Below are 19,171 nucleotides of genomic sequence, written 5' to 3' on the forward strand. Positions count from 1 at the left end.
ATCCAGGCAGTTCTATGATTCTCAGATTTTCTTCAACCTCTATTTTACCAAAGTCACATTTTGCTGCACGTTAGAGATGTCGCAAACTCAGCTCCATGAAGGCAAACCAAGCTTTAAGGCAGATTGTGTGCCAGAATGGAAGGGATCACATGGCACTTCAGACAAATCTCACTGAGGCACCACTCCTCATGCACTGAAATAGCCTCGGAAATTCGGCCCCACAGCTTCAGTTTTGCTCCTTATTTTGCTGTGCAGGACATTGTTAAAAACCTTGTCCCACGGATGCATGTGCCCTTCTCTGCTCTCCATTTCCTTCATCCCCCAGCCCTGTCTGAGGAGAGCAGCGTGAGGAACATCGCAGCTCCTCATTTGTTGTGCCAGCACTGAGCTGCTGCTGGGGCACAGCACTGCCAGCACTGGGCCATGCTGTGCCCACAGCTGCCAGGAGATGTGTGTCAGTCTATCCCAAATCCATCTGGGAAGCCAGAGACCAGCACTGCTGCAGGCAGCCAGCTCTGAGAGGAAAACGTGCCTGCTGTAAGAATGGATGAGTTGTGTGCTTGCTGTTAAAGACCCAAAAATAACAGCACAGAAAACAGGCCAGAAACACCTCCAAAAACTGGCTGAGCACAGAGGAGTGAATTATTACCCCTGGAAACAGCAGTGCCTGGCAGAAGAGAGAGCAGAATTGTTTGTGCCTTGTCCCCTGCAATGTGTGAGGCTGCAGGACTCATCCATTTCCCCTGTCTGGAAGGACACAGCTGGGAGCTAAAGTGGAGCAGCCAGAGTCACAGCACAGGATTTGTGGGGCTGTTCATTCTTTCTTGTGTTGTTTATGTTGCCATCAGGATTACCACAATTCATCTGGAGGGTAACAGGCACCTCTAGATTTCTGCACTGGCTTTTAGAGTTTGTCAAGAGTGCCTGGAGAGCTGCACTGGTGGTGGTTTATTGGTGAGCTCTACCACCACCCACAAATCCATCTCCACACCTCTTTAAATATTCAGCACATTACTTATGACCTCTGAGCTGTTAACAAACCTCTTAGGCCAAGAAATACATTTATCTACTTTCTAAACAGTCTCCCAAGGAACTGGGAAGAGCTTTAGTGTTAGAATTACCTGCATCAGCCTGGCACTGATCCTGGAGTTACATATCACAGAATTCCAGCATCACTGAGGGTGGAAGGGAACTGAGAGTCCAGCCTGTGCCCAGTGCCCACCTTGTCCCCAGCCCAGAGCACTGAGTGCCACACCCAGGCCTTTCTGGCACCTCCAGGAATGGGCACTCCAAACCTCCCTGGGCAGCCCCTGACAAGGCCTGGCCCCCCTTTCCATGGAGAAATTCCTCCTGATGCCTATAACTGCTGTATTTTACTTGCAGAAGATGCTCTGATAAAATGATACATTTCCTGGATACAGGAATTCTCCAATTCTCCTCCCTGTTTCTTCAGGAGCCATAAGGTGCTGTCCAGCTCCCTCACTGGAAATTCTGGAGTCACAGGCCCTGTGGTTTTACATTCCCCTGCAGTTAAGCCCTGATGAAGATCTGGTGTTAAGGGTCACTGACAGCCCTTTTAATTTTTTTATTTTCCATACAGCCTCTGCAATCAATACTCTTGAATGCTCTGAGAGAAATAACAGAAGCTTGGGGGTCCCTCTGAACAGTGGCAGGTTTATCTTGTTTATGAAATCAGTTGTTTATGAGATGCTTAATGATGCTGGATTATTCCACAGTGCTTGGGGATATCTATTCCCCTGAATTTTGCAGGTTTTTCTCAACAAAAATATAAAGGTTCACTTCTCATACAAGAAACATCTTATAAATATATTTCACAGCTGCATTTCCAATGGCTGCACTGTCTCTGAGGATTGCCATCTGTTCCAATTATTCCTTCATTGTTCTTAGTTTAAAGTGTGGCAGTTTTATAACCGCAAGGAAACTCTTGCCATGAGTTTGTCATTCCTGGGGGTTTTAGCTTTTGTATCACTTTTCTCAGGGTGCCAGGGCTGTTCTCACATAGCCAGTGGTAAAATATACTTGGGATGTCATGTCTGTGACAATCTGTCTGCGGGGCTCAGCACCACAAAGAATGACAGTTCCAAGTGCAGAGGTGTTTCTCCCTTATTTATATTGCTCTGTCAAGCAATGGATGAACAAATCCCCAGCTGGACAGGGCTTGGAGCAACCTGGGATAGCGGGAGGTGTCCCTGCCATGGCAGGGGTGGCACTTGGAGATTCTTTCCAAGCCAAACCCTTCTGTGGCTCCATAATTGTATGAACACAGGACAAAACCTGGCCCCCCAGTGCCAATTGTTCACAAGTGCACAGCACAAAAATCTGACACAATTTTTAATGCTGTACAATTAGAAGACCTTAGAAAGGGTACTGGACATGCTAGAAAAGGTCTGCCAGAGGGAGTTCAGAGAAATTGGGAGTCTTAAAGCTCTGCATGAAAGGGGATGACTTTCTGATTTATTCAATGACAGTGCAACACTGAAGAACAGTGAGGATCACCTGCAAGGTTCTGCATCAGGGAGATGCAGGGTTTTGAGTAAGCAGTTTTCCTTGGGGCACATACAGAATCCCAGAATGGTTTGGGTGGGAAGGGACCTTAAAGCCCTTTCTATCAGGTGGGCAGGGACACCTTCCACTGTCCCAGGTTGCTTCAAGCCCCACGCAGCCTGGCTTTGGACACTGCCAGGGACAGGGCAGCCAGATTATTTGGGCACCCCGTGCCAAGGCCTCAGCACCCTCCCAGGGAGGAATTCCTTCCCAACGTCCCATCTAGCCCTGGTTTTGTCAGTGTGCATCCATTCTCCCTTGCCCTGTTTCTGAGGTCCCAGGAGTGAATGGTTTGCCTCAGGGGACACTGCTGCGCTGCCCAGCCCTTACCGATGGGGGTGCCCACGCCGTAGCCCTTGGAGTCGATGAGGCCCCCGATCTGGGTGAGGTTGCAGTTCCTCTGGGTCACGTACTCGATGCTGGTGGACTCCATGAGCAGCGCGTAGTCGGTGGTGAGCACGCGCTGGATGCCCTCGTCGTTGTTCTTCACCAGCGCCGTCTGCTGCCGGCTGCTCATGAACGCCCACATCTTCTCGTACGTCGAGATTTTGGATTTCTGCGGGGGAAAGGGGGCACAGAGTCACACCGGCACCACAGCTGCCCTTGCCAGGCGTGCCTCAGCCTCCCCAGCCTCAATGGTGGCACCGCATCCAGAGTGACAGGGCTTCCTTCCAGCAGCACTCCCCTCTTACTGGGCTTTGTGCTGAGGAATCTCTTGTTGTTAACCCACTTTCTCTGCTGTGCCAGGAATGGAATTACTGCCTGCTCTGAAGTGCTCTGGAGTTTTCTGGGCCCATGATGCTCCATGGATTGCAGCATGCAGGCAGCTGACCCAGTGCAGCTGGGCACTGCTGTCCTGGCACACTGCTGCCCTGGCACACTGCTGCCCTGGAACACTGCTGTCCTGGGACACTGCTGCCCTGGGACACTGCTGCCCAGGGACACAGCTGCCCAGGGACACTGCTGTCCTGGGACACTGCTGCCCTGGGACACTGCTGTCCTGGGACACTGCTGTCCTGGGACACTGCTGTCCTGGGACACTGCTGCCCTGGCACACTGCTGCCCTGGGACACTGCTGCCCTGGGACACTGCTGCCCTGGCACACTGCTGCCCTGGCACACTGCTGCCCTGGCACACTGCTGTCCTTGGACACTGCTGTCCTGGCACACTGCTGCCCTGGGACACTGCTGCCCTGGGACACTGCTGTCCTGGGACACTGCTGTCCTGGCACACTGCTGCCCTGGGACACTGCTGCCCTGGGACACTGCTGCCCTGGGACACTGCTGTCCTGGCACACTGCTGTCCTGGCACACTGCTGCCCTGGCACACTGCTGTCCTGGCACACTGCTGTCCTGGGACACTGCTGTCCTGGCACACTGCTGCCCTTGGGACACTGCTGCCCTGGGACACTGCTGTCCTGGCACACTGCTGTCCTGGGACACTGCTGTCCTGGCACACTGCTGCCCTGGGACACTGCTGCCCTGGGACACTGCTGTCCTGGCACACTGCTGTCCTGGGACACTGCTGTCCTGGGACACTGCTGCTTTGTGCTTCCCGTTGCAATCAGACTTGAGGACGTGATCTCTTTGCCACAGGGTTTAAAGGCAGAGTCTCCTCAGTCCCTCAAGCCCTGTCTCTGGTTTACAGCCATCTCAGCTGATTCCAGGCTCTGTTTTAAACACCAGCTTTGGGGAGATTCCTGTGAGAAGTCGATTTTCTGGTTCTTTGAGCTTTAAATGTTAATATGCCTTATCTATAAATTCAGTATCTGTGAATGTCACCTGAATTCCACCTCAGTTTGGTGAGCCACACGATGCCACTAAACTCTGAAGGTGGTTAAGTGGCTCTCCACAAGTAGTTACCAATTTTATAGCTCAGTTGGGAATATTTTTGAAATTGATGCTATGTTTATGTACTAGACTGAGTCTGACAGTGGAATTTAGTGGAAGAATGTGTTCCTTACTCAGAAGAGTTTGTAAGAACAATCTTGGCTTCTCAGCTTGCCAGCTACCATTTTTTTTCATCAGGATGGATCCTGTGCCAAATTTTGGCCTTTGAATTTTCATTAATTTCAGTGGAAACACATCTGCACTTTAGAAGGCAGGAGCTGGCACAAGCTGCAACACAGGGTTAAGATCTGTAATGATGGAGGGGCAAAAAAGCAGTGGAAGATTTATGGACATGCTGGAAACAGAGCAGGACAGCAGTCTGGAGAAATAAAGTGTGTCACTGCTTGTGGATGGGGAACATCTTGCCTTCAGCTGGACTTCTCCCACATTTGTCATTCCCACAGATGGGCAATGCTGCTGGGGTGCTGCTGGCTTGCCCTCCTAAAAGGCTTCACTGTCCTGAGCTGCCCGGGCCCTTGTTTTGGGGTATTTCCATCTACTTTGGCCAGATCTGGCATCTCTACATAGGGAAAAGGCCAATTCTGAGGTTCTTTTCAAAGTAAGAACTCCATTTCCCCCCCCACAAATAATTCCAGTTGCTTTTGTTTTCTTCCCCCCACTGTCTGGCTAAAAGTAACTGCAGAAAAGTGACTCCCTTGATAAATATCTCATCCTCAGAATAATTTTTTTTTTTCTGAGGAAACTATAGCAACAAGGACACTGGTGCTAGGCATTCCAAACCTGGGCAGTCACAACAGTTAGCATGAGCCTTATAGACACCACTAACTGCAAGTGATGTCAGCTTGAAAAACTGCAAGTGGAGCTTTGGAAAGTGCATTTGAATAAATGCAGGTAAAGCAGTGGGAGTACCTTGCTTTTCCAATGTGCTTCCTGACCTCCATCCCATCCAGCAGTTACACCTTGTAATCTCATCTTCCAGGGCTTCCTGCTGCTACTTTGAGCACAAAGTCCTAAATCAAAGCTCTTTAGAGTCTGCTTTGTGTTTTCCTGTGCCTGATGTCTACAGAAACCTTTTTTCCATGTGTGTTCAGTCCTGGAAACCAGAGGGATTTGGGCTGTGCCCCTCCTGTCCCGCATGTCAGTCCCTTGTTCCTGTCCCCTTCACAGCGAGGAATGCTCCGCGCATTGTGGTTTGCTTTGAAAAATGTTGTTCTGAAAACAATCTGTTCCCCTTGGCATCCCTTGGCTTTGGCACCGTTTGATTTGACAAACCAGGGCTTGCAGCAGAGAAAGCACTCGAGGCCGTGACCCTTCCCAGGCACCCAGCCCTGCGCCTCACTCCTCAGGGTGTGTTTGCTGCCGCCTCAGCGATCCCTCCTGTCCGGGTGCCTGTCCCCAGCGCTTCAGCACTGCCGGGGACCGGACAGCTCCCGGGAAAGGGGCAGAGCCCGGCGTGTCGCGGGAGCTGCGTGTGCCCCGGGGAGAGCGGGAGTGGGGTTACTGCTGCCTCAACTCCCTCCCGCTGCCTCCTCCCAGACCCCTCCCTGGGGTGTTTGTTTAGCTCAAGGAGCAGATGCGCCATCTCAGTCTGAGGAAGGCAAAGTCAGAGCCTTCCTCTGCAGACACAAGTAGCTGCTTTTGTACAGAGAGCTACTCCAGGATTTTTTATTTCAGGTTTTGGGCAGACAAAGAACTCCTTATCTTGTGAGGATCTGGAGATGCTTCCATAATAAAAAAACACCGCAGAGTGTTTACAAGTGTGATACACTGCATTTCTCATGCATTTTCACTGTGTCCCCATCCCTCTGCCAGGGAATCCATCTCCAGTTTCTGTACTGCCCTTCCCCTGTGCCTCTGTGCACACGTATTTCAGGCACAAGTAAGCTGGCACATGTAGCGCATAAATATTTAACCACCTTGTCTGAAGGTTTGCTTTTAGAAGCTCACATGCTTTAAAGCCTACATATTTCTGCCTGCAGGATTAATGGTGCAAAAAGAAATCAGTGTAAAACTAAAAACAGCTCTAGGAAATTTGTTCTGAGCTTCTCATGTACAGCTCCAGGACCTATTTCCTCTAAAAATGCAGGGATGCAACAGGATTTGAAGTTTTGTCTCTGAAGCTAAATTTGACTTCAGAATATCAATGGCAGTGAGCTTCTTTGGGCATGAAAGAGCCAGAGGAGAATGCAGAGCTTGCTTTGCTGGAACATCTCCAGGTGGGTTTCCATCTCAGTGGAAATGTCAGCTCATAATTTCAGGAGCTCACTACAGCAAAATGCTGTAGCTGGTGTTTTCCTTTCAGCAAGGAAACATCTCTGCTCAGCCACAGCAGAGCCTTGGCAGGGGCAGTTCACCCCTGGCAGCACCAGCAGGGACAGACTACCCAGGATCCCAGAACCCTGGGATGGCTGGGGTTGGAAGGGACCTCCAGAGATCAGCCAGTCCAACCCCCCACCAAGGCAGGGTCACCTGGAGCAGGTGACACTGGAATTTTTGATTTTTGTGGTTTTGGGATGTCCCCAGAGAGGGAGAGATCTCTTGTCACAGATGTTGCTCTGCCCCACTGCTTTCCCCAGAGTCTCATCCCCTCCCGAGGCCCTGTGTGTGTGACTCCACGAGCACCGTCCTCAGACACCACAGGGAAAAGCCTGATCCTGGCTCATCCTGAGCCTGCCTTCCCTGCTGACACTGCTGAGGGAGCTGCTATGTAATTCTGACTGTCACAGGGTTTTTGTGCATGTATTCTGGATTTATAGCTTGTTGGCTTTTGCACTGACATTTTATGAGATTATCCATTTGGTCTGTAATTAATATAATAATTAAAAAACAGGAAAAAGACATAATTATCACAGTTGTCTACCAAACAATTAGCTACAGAAAACTCTTCTCTTGCAGATGTGTTCAGGTGTGTGTGTGGCCCCTGCATTGACAGTCTGGGTAATATGACCATGGAGCACTCAAAAAAGGGACAAACAAACTTGCATTTTCCTGTGGAATTACCATGGTGCAAATGCGACTTTCAGAAGGGGAAGCAGACTTTTCCAGCTGCTTTTTAGTGAAGTGGCTGGGAGGAAACAGCATCCCATCTGGAGGAGAATATTCCCATGTCCATGCCCTTGCTCCCATCAGTGGCAGATGGGTTTACCCCTTGCTGCACTTCACTGCCAGGTTTGTTTTCCACATGTCCTGGGGGAAACCTGCTGGGTTTTACATTCCTGGTGCTGAAGGATGCCCTGAGGCTGGGGTACCTGCTGTATTTACCTTCTCCAGTCCCTCAGGATGCTGTGGTTGTGGCTGTGGGTGAATTATGTATTTACAGACTCCTCTGATCCCTTGGGATGCTGTGGCTGTGGGTACCTGGTGTATTTATCTTCTCCTCTAATCCTTCAGGATGCTGTGTGCCTGGGTTTGGGTGAATGCTGCATTTCCCTATCCCTGTCATCCCTGGGGATGCTGTGTGCCTGGGTTTGGGTGAATGCTGCATTTCCCTATCCCTGTCATCCCTGGGGATGCTGTGTGCCTGGGTTTGGGTGAATGCTGCATTTCCCCGTCCCTGTGATCCCCGGGGATGCTGTGGCCCTGGGTGAATGCTGCATTTCCCCATCCCTGTGATCCCTGGGGATGCTGTGTGCCTGGGTGAATGCTGCATTTCCCCATCCCTGTGATCCCTGGGGATGCTGTGTCCCTGGGTTTGGGTGAATGCTGCATTTCCCTATCCCTGTGATCCCCCAGAGATGCTGTGTGCCTGGGTTTGGGTGAATGCTGCATTTCCCCATCCCTGTGATCCCCGGGGATGCTGTGGCCCTGGGTTTGGGTGAATGCTGCATTTCCCCGTCCCTGTGATCCCCAGAGATGCTGTGTCCCTGGTTTTGGGTGAATGCTGCATTTCCCTATCCCAGCGATCCCCAGAGATGCTGTGTGCCTGGGTTTGGGTGAATGCTGCATTTCCCCATCCCTGTGATCCCCGGGGATGCTGTGGCCCTGGGTTTGGGTGAATGCTGCATTTCCCCGTCCCTGTGATCCCCAGAGATGCTGTGTCCCTGGTTTTGGGTGAATGCTGCATTTCCCTATCCCAGCGATCCCCAGAGATGCTGTGTGCCTGGGTTTGGGTGAATGCTGCATTTCCCCATCCCTGTGATCCCCCGGGATGCTGTGGCCCTGGGTTTGGGTGAATGCTGCATTTCCCCATCCCTGTGATCCCTGGGGATGCTGTGTCCCTGGTTTTGGGTGAATGCTGCATTTCCCCACCCCAGCGATCCCCAGAGATGCTGTGGCCCTGGGTGAATGCTGCATTTCCCCATCCCTGTGATCCCTGGGGATGCTGTGCCCCTGGTTTTGGGTGAATGCTGCATTTCCCCACCCCAGCGATCCCCGGGGATGCTGCGGCTCCGCCTCCCGGCCCCGCAGGGGCCCCGTGAGCGGCTCCGGCCCCGCGGCTGCCCCAGTTTTTGCCTTACCTTGAAGAAGGTCATGGTGGATCCGTCCCTGACAGCCCCGTACTCTATCTTGGTTTGCTTGGCCAGGTCATCTGCCGAGTCGATGGGAGATTCCATCCTCTCCACGGTCAGGAAGGCAGCCAGGTTGGCAGTGTAGGATGAGATTATGATTAAGGTGAAAAACCACCATATTCCTCCAACTATTCTGGTGGAAAGAGCTTTGGGCATCAGCTCTGATCCTGTTACAACACCATCAAAACAATCATATTAAAATGAGCCTTTCCTGATACCACGGCCTGGTTTTAGGCACAGAATGCTTTTATGAGCTATAGCATGATAAAATGATTTCAACAATAATCTCACAGATGCACAGCTGACATTTATAATGGTAACACACTGGGAAGGGGATGTGTGCCATGATACATGACAAATGGAATTATCCTTGGGTCTAAGCCCCTTACCTCTCTGAGCTAACCAGCCTTGTGATATTAATCTTGTACATCCCCAGCAAGCTACTCTGGTATTTGTCTGCTCCTGGAGCCCCTTTGTGCCTGTACACTGCAATCAATTTTGTAACCAGAGCTCTTTAGCAAACGCTCTTCTGCTCCCAGCTGCCTGACAGAAATACCTCCCAGGAGGAGCCTGTCCCGTGCATCCTATGGACACAGCTCAGCACCAACAGGGAGATCAGTGCAGCCCCAGTCACCTCCACTGAACCTCAGCTCAGCCCCCACAAACCCTCTTCTAGCAACGTGGGCTTCACCTCTGAGAAACCAGAGGGTCCATGGACACATCCCTTGGATCCTCAGGGCGATGTAAAGTTTTGGACAGTGTGTTTAACACATTGTTCTGAACAGGTCTGAGCGGCTCTCTGCCATTGCCACGAGTCCCCACAGAGCACTATGTGTTACCTGCACTGCAGTGGTTTCCAGGCACCCAGATAACCTCTACTTCAGCCACAGAGATACTCGTGTTTCTAGGCATTCTGAGGCAAATCTTCTGCTCTTTAACTGGGGGGCCATTCCCACTGAATTCTGTGCATAATGTGGGATTCAGGATCTGGTTCAGCAAAGCTCTTAGGTCTACACCTGAGTAATTTGACTTCAAAGTAAAGGTTTTGCATCATTATTTTGCTGATGAGGGATGGACTTAAGAAAATACTTAAGAGCCCGTGAACAGAGTGCTCAGGGCTAAAGCTTTTGATTTCATAAACATTTCTCTATTACTGGAAAAACATGTTGACATATTATGCCTCCTCAGCTATTCACTGAGTTCTGCAAGAAATTTCAACATTGCATAGAACATTTTCAGACTTTGCAAAAACTCTGAATATGACTTTTGGGGCAGAGACCGAAAGGGTAAAGCCTTCCCCACCAACCAGCAAACAGATTGGAGCTGTATTTGTAAACACAGAGCTGTGTCTCTTAAAGGTCAGAGCTAAGCTTAGCCCAAGGGTTGGAGTGTGTTGACAGAACTGCCAAACAGCGAGAGCAGTCTGAAGGCAAAAACTCTCACTTGAAATTTTCCAGGCCAAATGGAGTTGTTTCCAGAGCTGTAGCTCTGCCTGGGTTTGTGTTTGAGTTTCTGCTGTACTTTCTTGTTTGCCTGATTATATTTCTTTTTCAATACAATGGAATATTTCCTTGTTGCTCTCTATTTCTAAGCTGAGGTTGAGCTGCAAAAGCTGTGCTCATTCAGGTCATCCTGAAGGGATTCTTGCTTTTAAGCTTAGGCAGCCATACAATAGAATTGCTGCACCTGGCCCCTGATGCTGTGCGCACACATGGAACGTGCCAGTGCTGCTCAGGAGAGGATGGAAAATCCCTGTGAGCTGCACTTGTGGGGAGAGGTGCCAAACCTCCTGTGATTTCCTGCAGCAAAACATGGTTTGTGGGAAACAACACACTCAGTTCCCACCCTGGTAATCCTGCCCTGAGTGACTGCTCTGGTGAGGTGAGAGCAAACCTTGCTCCTGGCTGAGCTGAGTGGGGCAGCATTTCATTTTTCCCATGGTTATTCCAGGGAATATCACCTTTCTGAGTGCCTCAGTTCCAGCAGAGAGCTCTGGTTTATCCTAGAGTGGCCTGGGCTGGAAGGGACCTTGAGGATCACCCAGTGCCACCCCTGCCATGGCAGGGACACCTTCCACTGTCCCAGGCTGCTCCAAGCCCTGTCCAGCCTGGCCTTGGACATTCCAGGGATCCAGGGGCAGCCACAGCTGCTCTGCCCACCCTGCCAGGGAGGAATTCTTTCTTAACACCAAATCTAAACCTACTCTGTCAGTCTGAGTCCATTCCCCTTGTCCTGTCCCTCCATCCTTGTCCCCAGTCCCTCTGCAGCTCTCCTGGAGCCCCTTCAGGCCCTGCCAGGGCTCTGAGCTCTCCCTGGAGCTTCTCCTCTCCAGGGGAGCACCCCCAGCTCTGCCAGCCTGGCTCCAGCCCTGCAGCAGCTCTGGGGCCTCCTCTGGGCTCTCTGCAGCAGCTCCAGGTGCTGCTGCTGTGTCCCCAGGGCTGCAGGTGAGCTCTCACCTGGGCTCAGGGGCAGAATCCCCCCTTCCTGCTGCCCAGGCTGTGGGATCAGCCCAGGATCTGCTCCATCCCCCCTGCTCCACCTGGGCACTCCCTGCTGCTGCCTGCCCCGCTCCTGGCTGAGCTGAGCTCTGAGGACAGCTCTCCTGTCTGACAGTGACAGCTTCCCTGCATGGATTGGATGAAATGTGCCCTGTTTGGATGCTTTCGGAGGATGCAAACACATCTGAGACTTCCAGGCAAAAACAGGGGAAGCAGCATCTAAATCAAAATGTTGCCAGCAAGACTCGGGGGCAGAGACAATACTTGCTGAAGTCTCTCTAGTGCCTTTTTATGGCAGACATGACAGCCAATCCTGATCCAGACTTTGCTCACGCTCTGTAGAAAAGAGAAAGTCTGATCATCACATTTTAAAATTTAATCACAAGTGGCTTCCAGTCAAGCATAACGAGCAGCTGCTGCCAGGAGGAGGAGTGCAACGCTAGACCCAGATTCCACCACCGCTCCCATCATGTCCAAACTCTTCACGTGACCATGAGGCACAGACAATCACACCACAAGTTTGCACATGGAAACATTTGTGTTGCCTTACAAATGTTTGCTTTTGCCTTTCTTTCTTTTTCTCTCGTTCTTTTGTTTTGCTTTGAATCTCCTTAAAAGACAAGCAGAGTCTGGTTGGGGCTGACTGTCATGTACCCAAGGTAGTGGTAACGAGCAGACACTGCATCCCACAGTTTGCTGTGGATGATGGTAAACTCCAAAAACGGCAGGACAGGAAACACAAAATCCTGGGGCACTTTCACACACAGGGCAACCACAGTTAGATACACACACCTGCCTGATACTGTAAAACCTCAGCCTGCGTTTTACTGACAAATTGGAAGGAAAACAAAACAAAAAAGCTCCAAACCAAAGCAGAAATGCTCTTCTTTCATCCAACCTCCTTCAAAGCAACTTCTGCGGGGAAGTTCTGTACTCTCTCAATGCAATAATGCACCACTAAAAGCAAGTGCCTCTTAGGTCAATACAAACTTTATTCTCTACCACATCTAGGAAAAAAATCCTCTTTATTTTTATATTTATTTTACTCATGTCTGTTAAAGAGGAAGGAATAAACTGTACCTGTATGAATGCAGAGATGGTTTTACATTCCTCACTTAAATGTTTAGGAATTTAATACCAAGGTGCTGCTGGGCTTTGCCTTTTTGGTTGTCGTGGGATGGGGTCTTTTTTATTCAGCTTTGATTTAACTTGAAATGTTTGTCAGAAAACATTTTCTCTCTTTTCAGTGGACCCCAGTTGTTGTGAAAAGTGATTTAATTGGAAACCTTGGGACATAAATGCCATAAACAAATGTGTTTAGTACATAGATCTATTTGACTTCCCACATGGAGTAAGCTTCACTGCCCCTCCTTGGCATCTGAATAAAATGTCAGCTGTTTCCAAAATCATCAGTAACAGGGGCTTGTGACCGGGTTAAGTTCAGGCTTCTAGGGTTGGATGATTTACAGAAGGATAGGGCTCATACCTGCAGAAAAGCCATAGAAAACCAGGGTTTGGTGTTGGTTTTAAACAAGTGTTTGACAAGTGCCTACAAACTCAACAACCCTCTGGAGAAAGAGCATCTTTCCCTGTTTGGCAGCTGGAACAGTTCTTCTAGGGCAGCTGAGGCTGTTTGTGTTGGGATGGAGCCCAACATTTTCCTGTTGTCAAACCTCCAATACCAATAGACTCAACTTCAGCACGAGGCACTTCATATCCCTCTTGCAATTAAATTCCATTTCAGCTGCGGAATTCCCGTGCTCCCCTTCCTCTCAGACGCTCGCCCTCCTTCCTCCTGGCTGGGCTGCAGAGTTCCCCAGCGGCAGTGGCCCTTGGCTTCCCTCCCCTGTGCTAGCCTGCGTGTGTGAGATCAGGTTTTACAGTACATGCTGTTTACAGAGGGTGGAGTTTACCAGCACAGAAGCCCTTGAGCAGACTGTGGGACGTGTGCGAGAACGAAGTGTAACCGGTGTACCTTGCTGCATGAGAGCTCCAACTCCAAACCAGAAACTATTTAGTAAAGTAAAATTGTTTTCCACCACATCTGAGTCTGGGTTGCACGGGTGGGGGTTATACCACTCGTATGGTGTAAACCTGTGGCAGTCAACAGAAACAGTCTGTAAACATCGAGCAGAGGACACACAGCAAACCTGCTGAGCAGCGCGGCACCACGCGGGGAACGGGCACGGGACAGCCTGGCACGGAGGGATGACCCAGGCCAAAGGAGAGCTGGGCGTGAAGGGTGTCCTGGGACATGGGCACTGCCCCGTGCCAAAGGAGAGCTTGGCACGAAGGGTGTTCCCAGACATTGGCACTGCCCCGTGCCAGCCGTGGATCGGCTGTGGAGCGATGGATGGCACGCTGCTGGGCCTGGCACGGGCACTGCTGGGAGCCACGGCGGCTCCTGGGCTGCACTTTGGGAATAAGGAAGGAGCAGCAGCCCTGTCAGCGCAGCACCCCTCACTGTCAGTGCGTGCTGGACGTGCTGTCCCTGCAGCAGCACTGCCCAGCATTCCCAGCATCACGGGAGGTTCTGAGCTGGCAGGCACCCACCAGGACCATGGGGTCCCCCTCTGGAGCAGGTGCCCCACAGGCTGGGCATTCAGAGCCCCCTGCTCTGCCCAGCTTGGGAGGCAGCTCCCCACGCCACAGGGACACGGGATGGGCACTGCAGGGACGCAGCTGCACAGGGATCCCTGGAGAGCTCTGGGCTGAGCACACACCCAGCAGGAGCACCCCAAGGACTGCTCCTCCTCCCCAGCGCCACGTGGCTTCCTCGTGGAACGTGTGGATGCAGCTTTAATTGACAACCTCACCCAACACGTTCTAATTGCTGTTGCAACAATATAATTAAGCATTGAATTTATGCACGGTTGTGAGTGGCGTGCCTTGCCTGGCTGAAGTAATGAAGTCTGGTAATAATGAACCCGTTAATTGGGAGAGGATGTAGCTTAGGATGCCATCAGCTGCACAATACCCAGAACAAGAGTATAAAAAATCATGACAAAAGACAGAGTTTCCAGGTTCAAGTTAGAACAGTTCTGCATGCACCCATCAAAAGAAAAGCAATTCCCGAGTTAGATGTTTCAGATTTCTGCTGCAATAATGGAAGCAGGTGTTGTGGAGTGACCAGACTCAGCTCCTTCACAAGAGACCTCCAATTAGGACCAGTATGTTTCCAAGAGCCCTAGGAGTGAAGAGTTCCCCCCACAGTGTTCACACAGGACAGGAAGAAGAATAAATCCCTCTGTCTGACCTGCCTGGAAGCCTAAGGCTGGAACTTTGCAGGGTTTCAGAAAACCACCACATTTAGGGAGCTGGAAAGAAATGTCTCCATCACAGAAATAGAAAAAGTGCCATGAAATTCTGGCAGCAAAGCCTTGTCTTCCAGACTGAGAAGGTTTTTCTAGCCCTGGCTATCAATTTCAACCCTGAAGAGGCAGGGTGTATGCCTCTTTTACACCTCAAAACAAAAGCTGGTTTTCCTGTTTTTCTACTGCTGCACTGAGCTCTGGTTTACAGTTCAGCAGAATTCACTGCTCAGGCCTTCTGCTTTCCTGGCCTTTTTCCCCCTGCTTTTCTCCCTCTCCAGCAGCAGCTGTGCTGAGGTTTCTGATAAAGTTGAGATGCTCAAGGTCACCCAAGCACCTTTTTCCACAGATCTGTGTGACATTATTGACTCAGCTACTTGGCTGTACCTTCACTGATGTAACAGCACAGCTGAGATGGCATTAGCAGAAGGGGAAATTCTGGCAGAAAACACCTTGTTCATCCCCTGGCAGTGTACTTGGAACAGAGCTTTGCCAGCCTGCAACCCTTCACAGCGATAAAAACTTCAGTGTTTGAGTTTAAAAATTAATGTAACAATGAGAGGGCTATGTAAGGCTCAGAGACAAATGAGAAATTATTCAGCTGCTGAAAAGTTGAAAGAAATGACAGGAGGATTATATCAGTCTGTGCAAATTATTCCCAAGTATTTGTTTTCCAGGAACTGATGTCAAAATGTGGGTAGCCGTGTAATTTACTGTGACAGTGCTAAGAAGTAGATGGTTTCTGGGGTTATTAAAAGCAAACAATATTTGCTGAAACACTTTGCAAATCTTATAGAAATCTTGGCGTATTTGGAGACACGGACAGGTCTCGATGTGGGTTTTGAGAGCAGCTTAGCTTAAAATGTATAAATCTAAATTAACATGAGCACAATTTCACTTCTTCAGTCCATGCAGCTGAATCTAACCAGGCACTGCTTTCAGGCATCAGCTCAAGGAAAGCATTTGTGTTTCCTTCCACTGTTCTGAGGTGGAGAGGGCTGGGGGATGTTTTCAGTCTTGGCACACAAGTGCAGAAAAGTCAATCTGCCAGAGAGGAGCAGATTTAAGATTAGTCATGACTGAGATCATGGGCTGTGTACAGCGGAGTTATTATTTATGGTGCAGTGAGGCACTGCAGGAGCCTGTGGGAAGCGGTGAGTAACTGCACACAGCCCCACAGCTGCTGGGGAGGGATAAACTCCTCTTCCACCTCAGGCCACCCCTGGGAGGTTGACCACGGCCTCTCCTCCTCTCATGCACAGAACCAGTTTGGGTGGAAGAGACCTCTGAGGCTGGGCCTCCAGCAAAACCAGGTTCAGCTTTTGGGTCTTTTACCTGTGCCCTGTGTGCACCGTGAGTGCAAAAGGGAAATGCCTACACGCAAGTAACAAACGGCTTTTCAGCACATGTCTGCTGGGGGGGTGCCTCCTAATGCATCCCATGGGATATTTCACTTGGAACAGCCCTTAAAGAAAGCAAAACCTCAGTGCAATACAGGAAAGCAGTGTTGATGAGAAAAGACCAAGCCTTTGCAGAAAGTTTTTAGGACTGGATAACCCCCTGAGGATGGTGCTCCAGAGCCCATCCAGCACCTGTGAGGGGAGAGGCTGTGGGTGCACCCAGAACTCTGTCCCAGCCTTACCTGGCAATGACAAAGAGGACACAGCTGACTCCGAGGCAGGCCAGGAGAACATACATCCAAATATCTGGAGAGAGAGGGTTTAAAAAGGAGAAAACGCCGGGGTTGGTCCCGTTGGGCTTCCGGTACAAGATGCTGATTCCCAGTGTCATGAAGGGCTTGGAGAAATCAATCACTTTCTCTCTGACATAGGTAATGGTGAGAGGAGCAACAGCCAGGTCAGCTTTCTGGAAGCACAAAAGGGAAAACGCTCATCTCCTTCATGTTCAGCAAACCCACTGCAATTTCCTCCATTTCTTTCCCGAGTATTAAAAAGCAAACCACTTTTGGCTCAAATTCAACAGAATTTAACATTTCCAGGGTATTTTAGGGGGTGTGACATTCCATTTCCTCTTTTTACAAGGAAGGGGGACTTGGCCACAGATGGACATTTCCCCCCAACACCTGCAAACTGCCCATTCAGACGTTCCTGCTCTGATAGGTGGTAAAACAGACACAGCAGTGGCGCTTGGAGGCGAAACCCACAGCAAAGATTTCAGATACAGAATACCCCAGGCGAAAGGAGAGCAGAGAGAGAAGAAGGGTTCAGTCTTACATGATCTATGAGCTCCTTGACCATCCCATTCCACTCTCCCTTGTCATTCTGGGCTCCGTATTTGCCGTCAGAAACGAGTTTGACCTCATAGATGAAGCCTAAGATGTTTGACAGCTCCTTGAGCAGGTCCAGGCAGTACCCCTCGAACCTGTCATTGCCATACAAGGGCTTGTCAGACTTCTTGTACATCACGTAGGGATCCTCCTGCAGGAAAGCACAGCACACAGGCAGGGAGAGATGTGAGCCTGGGCTCGGGTTAGATCGCTTTCTCTACACAATGCTAATATTTTCCACAGGGATTGCAAGTACATGGAAACCAGCAATTTACTGTGTGCATTAAAAGCTCTTCTAGGTGTGTTAACAAACTCACTGAATGAATTAGTGATGAGCATAGGGGCCCTAATTTTCAGTGGAATGGACCATTTGGGGCTCCCAGGAGCTTTAATTCCAGTTGTGCCCAGTAGCTCCAAACTCTGACCCAGGGTCTGGACCCCGCATTGTCCCATTCCAAGGGACAGGAAGGGATACTGAAGGACAGAGGATCCTAAATAACAGAAAAAAAACCCCAGAAGGGGAAACTAGCATTTTGTATTCTGTGAAAAATAAGTCTTTACTCAGAAAAAGCTTCAAATGGAGCAAACAGGGAATGGAGAACAGCAAAGGCTGATTGCAAAGTACATTTTTGCTTTCCCTTTTACAGGATTTTGGATAGGAGAAGATCTGGGCAAGCAGTTTAATGTGGCAAACTCCTGTGTAGGAGTAGTAGACACACAGTATAGAAGGAGCCTTTGAGCTCTTTCCCTCCTCCTGAGGAACTAGGCAGAGCAATTGGAAAAAAGTGGCATTACTGGGCATGCAGAGAGCTCAATGCAGAGCAGCTCCCAAATACCCAGTTACAGCTTTTCCATTCCTCACACAATGTAAGCACAATGACTCAATCTGTCTGTCTGCTGTTTACCACTTCCCTTCAGCCCTCTTTGTCTCGTTTCCAGTAAAGCAAAGGCTGTGTGAGCAGCGACTGCAAAGCTGAGTGTTTGTGTGTGTTCCTTCTTCTGGGAGGAAAAGTGCGCAGGGTTTGTCTGAAACGCTGGAGAAGGGGAAACAGTTTTGGAGGCAGAGGCTCTGGGAGCCTTCCAGTGGCAGTGTGGTGTTGTGGAGCCAATCTCGTGTGTGTGTGTGTGGATGCTGAGCCCGAATGGAGCTGGGGCAGCCTTACCAGGATGGTGGTGACGATGAGCGTGCGGTTGGCCAGCGAGTCCGTGATGTTGGTGGAGCGGTCCTTGTTGCTGTCCGTCATGTTAAGGCCACTGTAGGAGTTCCACACCCCAATCTGCACACAGGAGAGCGGCTCAGAGGCTGCCCTAATCCCCCAAACCCCCCGAGCACTGCCCTCAGGGCTCACTCAGGAAGGGACCCAGTGCTAGAACAGGGCAGCAGCTCGGGGAAAGGCAGCAGCACCACGGGCTGATCCAGAAACCCCAGGCAATGACTGCAAAATGCATAAATGCAAACCCAGGAGCACTGAGAGTGTGAGGCTTGGCAGTGCAGTGCTGGGGTGGCCAGCTGGCAACCAAAGTGGAACAGGCTGGCTTTGTCCCCTGCTAAAAAAAAAGTCAAATGTCTATTTTAATGGGATTTAAAAAAATTTTGTTGATAGTGGAGTTGAGCATGTGGCAAGACCTCTCTGTTCTGATAGAACAGGTTAAAAGCCTGAATAGCTACCCTGGAACTTGGGTAGGATGGATGCACTGGCCTTTTGCTTGCCCTGTGCCTTCAGCAGGTTTAGCAAAGATTATTCTGTCATTCCTGGACTCCTGCATGTGCCAGAGCTATCAAGGTGGTACATTTAACACCCTGAGCAGTATTTGCTCAGCAAACATCAGTGGCCAAAGGCAAATTCCTTTCCAGCCCTGGAGACAGTGAAAACTTCCAGTATTTACTGCCCAATCCAAAGCCTCCAGGGAAGATATTTGTCCTTTCAGTGGATTTGGATCTATGCTGTGGGGCAGAAATTATAACCATGTTATTTCTTCACATCAATATTTACCCAACTTTAAACGCAGGCTGGAGACATCTCCTGTGTTTTTGCCTTTGGATTTTCATGCCGAGCCTGGCTGAGGGCTGATGTGAGGAGCTCCAGGCGAGGAGCTGGCTCAGGCAGTTTGATTTATGCTGGGCACTGTGGAGAGCACAACCATTTCAAGC

At 50.2% G+C, this 19,171-nt stretch overlaps 1 protein-coding gene across 1 annotated transcript in view; it reads right to left on the reverse strand.

The window, feature by feature from the left end:
* Positions 1-19,171, reverse strand: part of LOC131554951 (glutamate receptor ionotropic, kainate 1) — a 102,355-nt gene that overhangs the window by 10,127 nt on the left and 73,057 nt on the right. Inside the window, exons 9-14 of the mRNA XM_058800583.1 lie at positions 18,183-18,296; positions 16,967-17,170; positions 16,375-16,598; positions 13,397-13,515; positions 8,873-9,090; positions 2,896-3,121 (exon numbers count right to left, since the gene is read on the reverse strand). Coding sequence (XP_058656566.1) covers positions 2,896-3,121; positions 8,873-9,090; positions 13,397-13,515; positions 16,375-16,598; positions 16,967-17,170; positions 18,183-18,296 — 1,105 coding nt within the window. The remainder of the gene's footprint in view (positions 1-2,895; positions 3,122-8,872; positions 9,091-13,396; positions 13,516-16,374; positions 16,599-16,966; positions 17,171-18,182; positions 18,297-19,171) is intronic.

This window comes from Ammospiza caudacuta, chromosome 2, assembly GCF_027887145.1.
Source record: "Ammospiza caudacuta isolate bAmmCau1 chromosome 2, bAmmCau1.pri, whole genome shotgun sequence".
Classification (NCBI taxonomy): Eukaryota; Metazoa; Chordata; class Aves; order Passeriformes; family Passerellidae; genus Ammospiza; species Ammospiza caudacuta.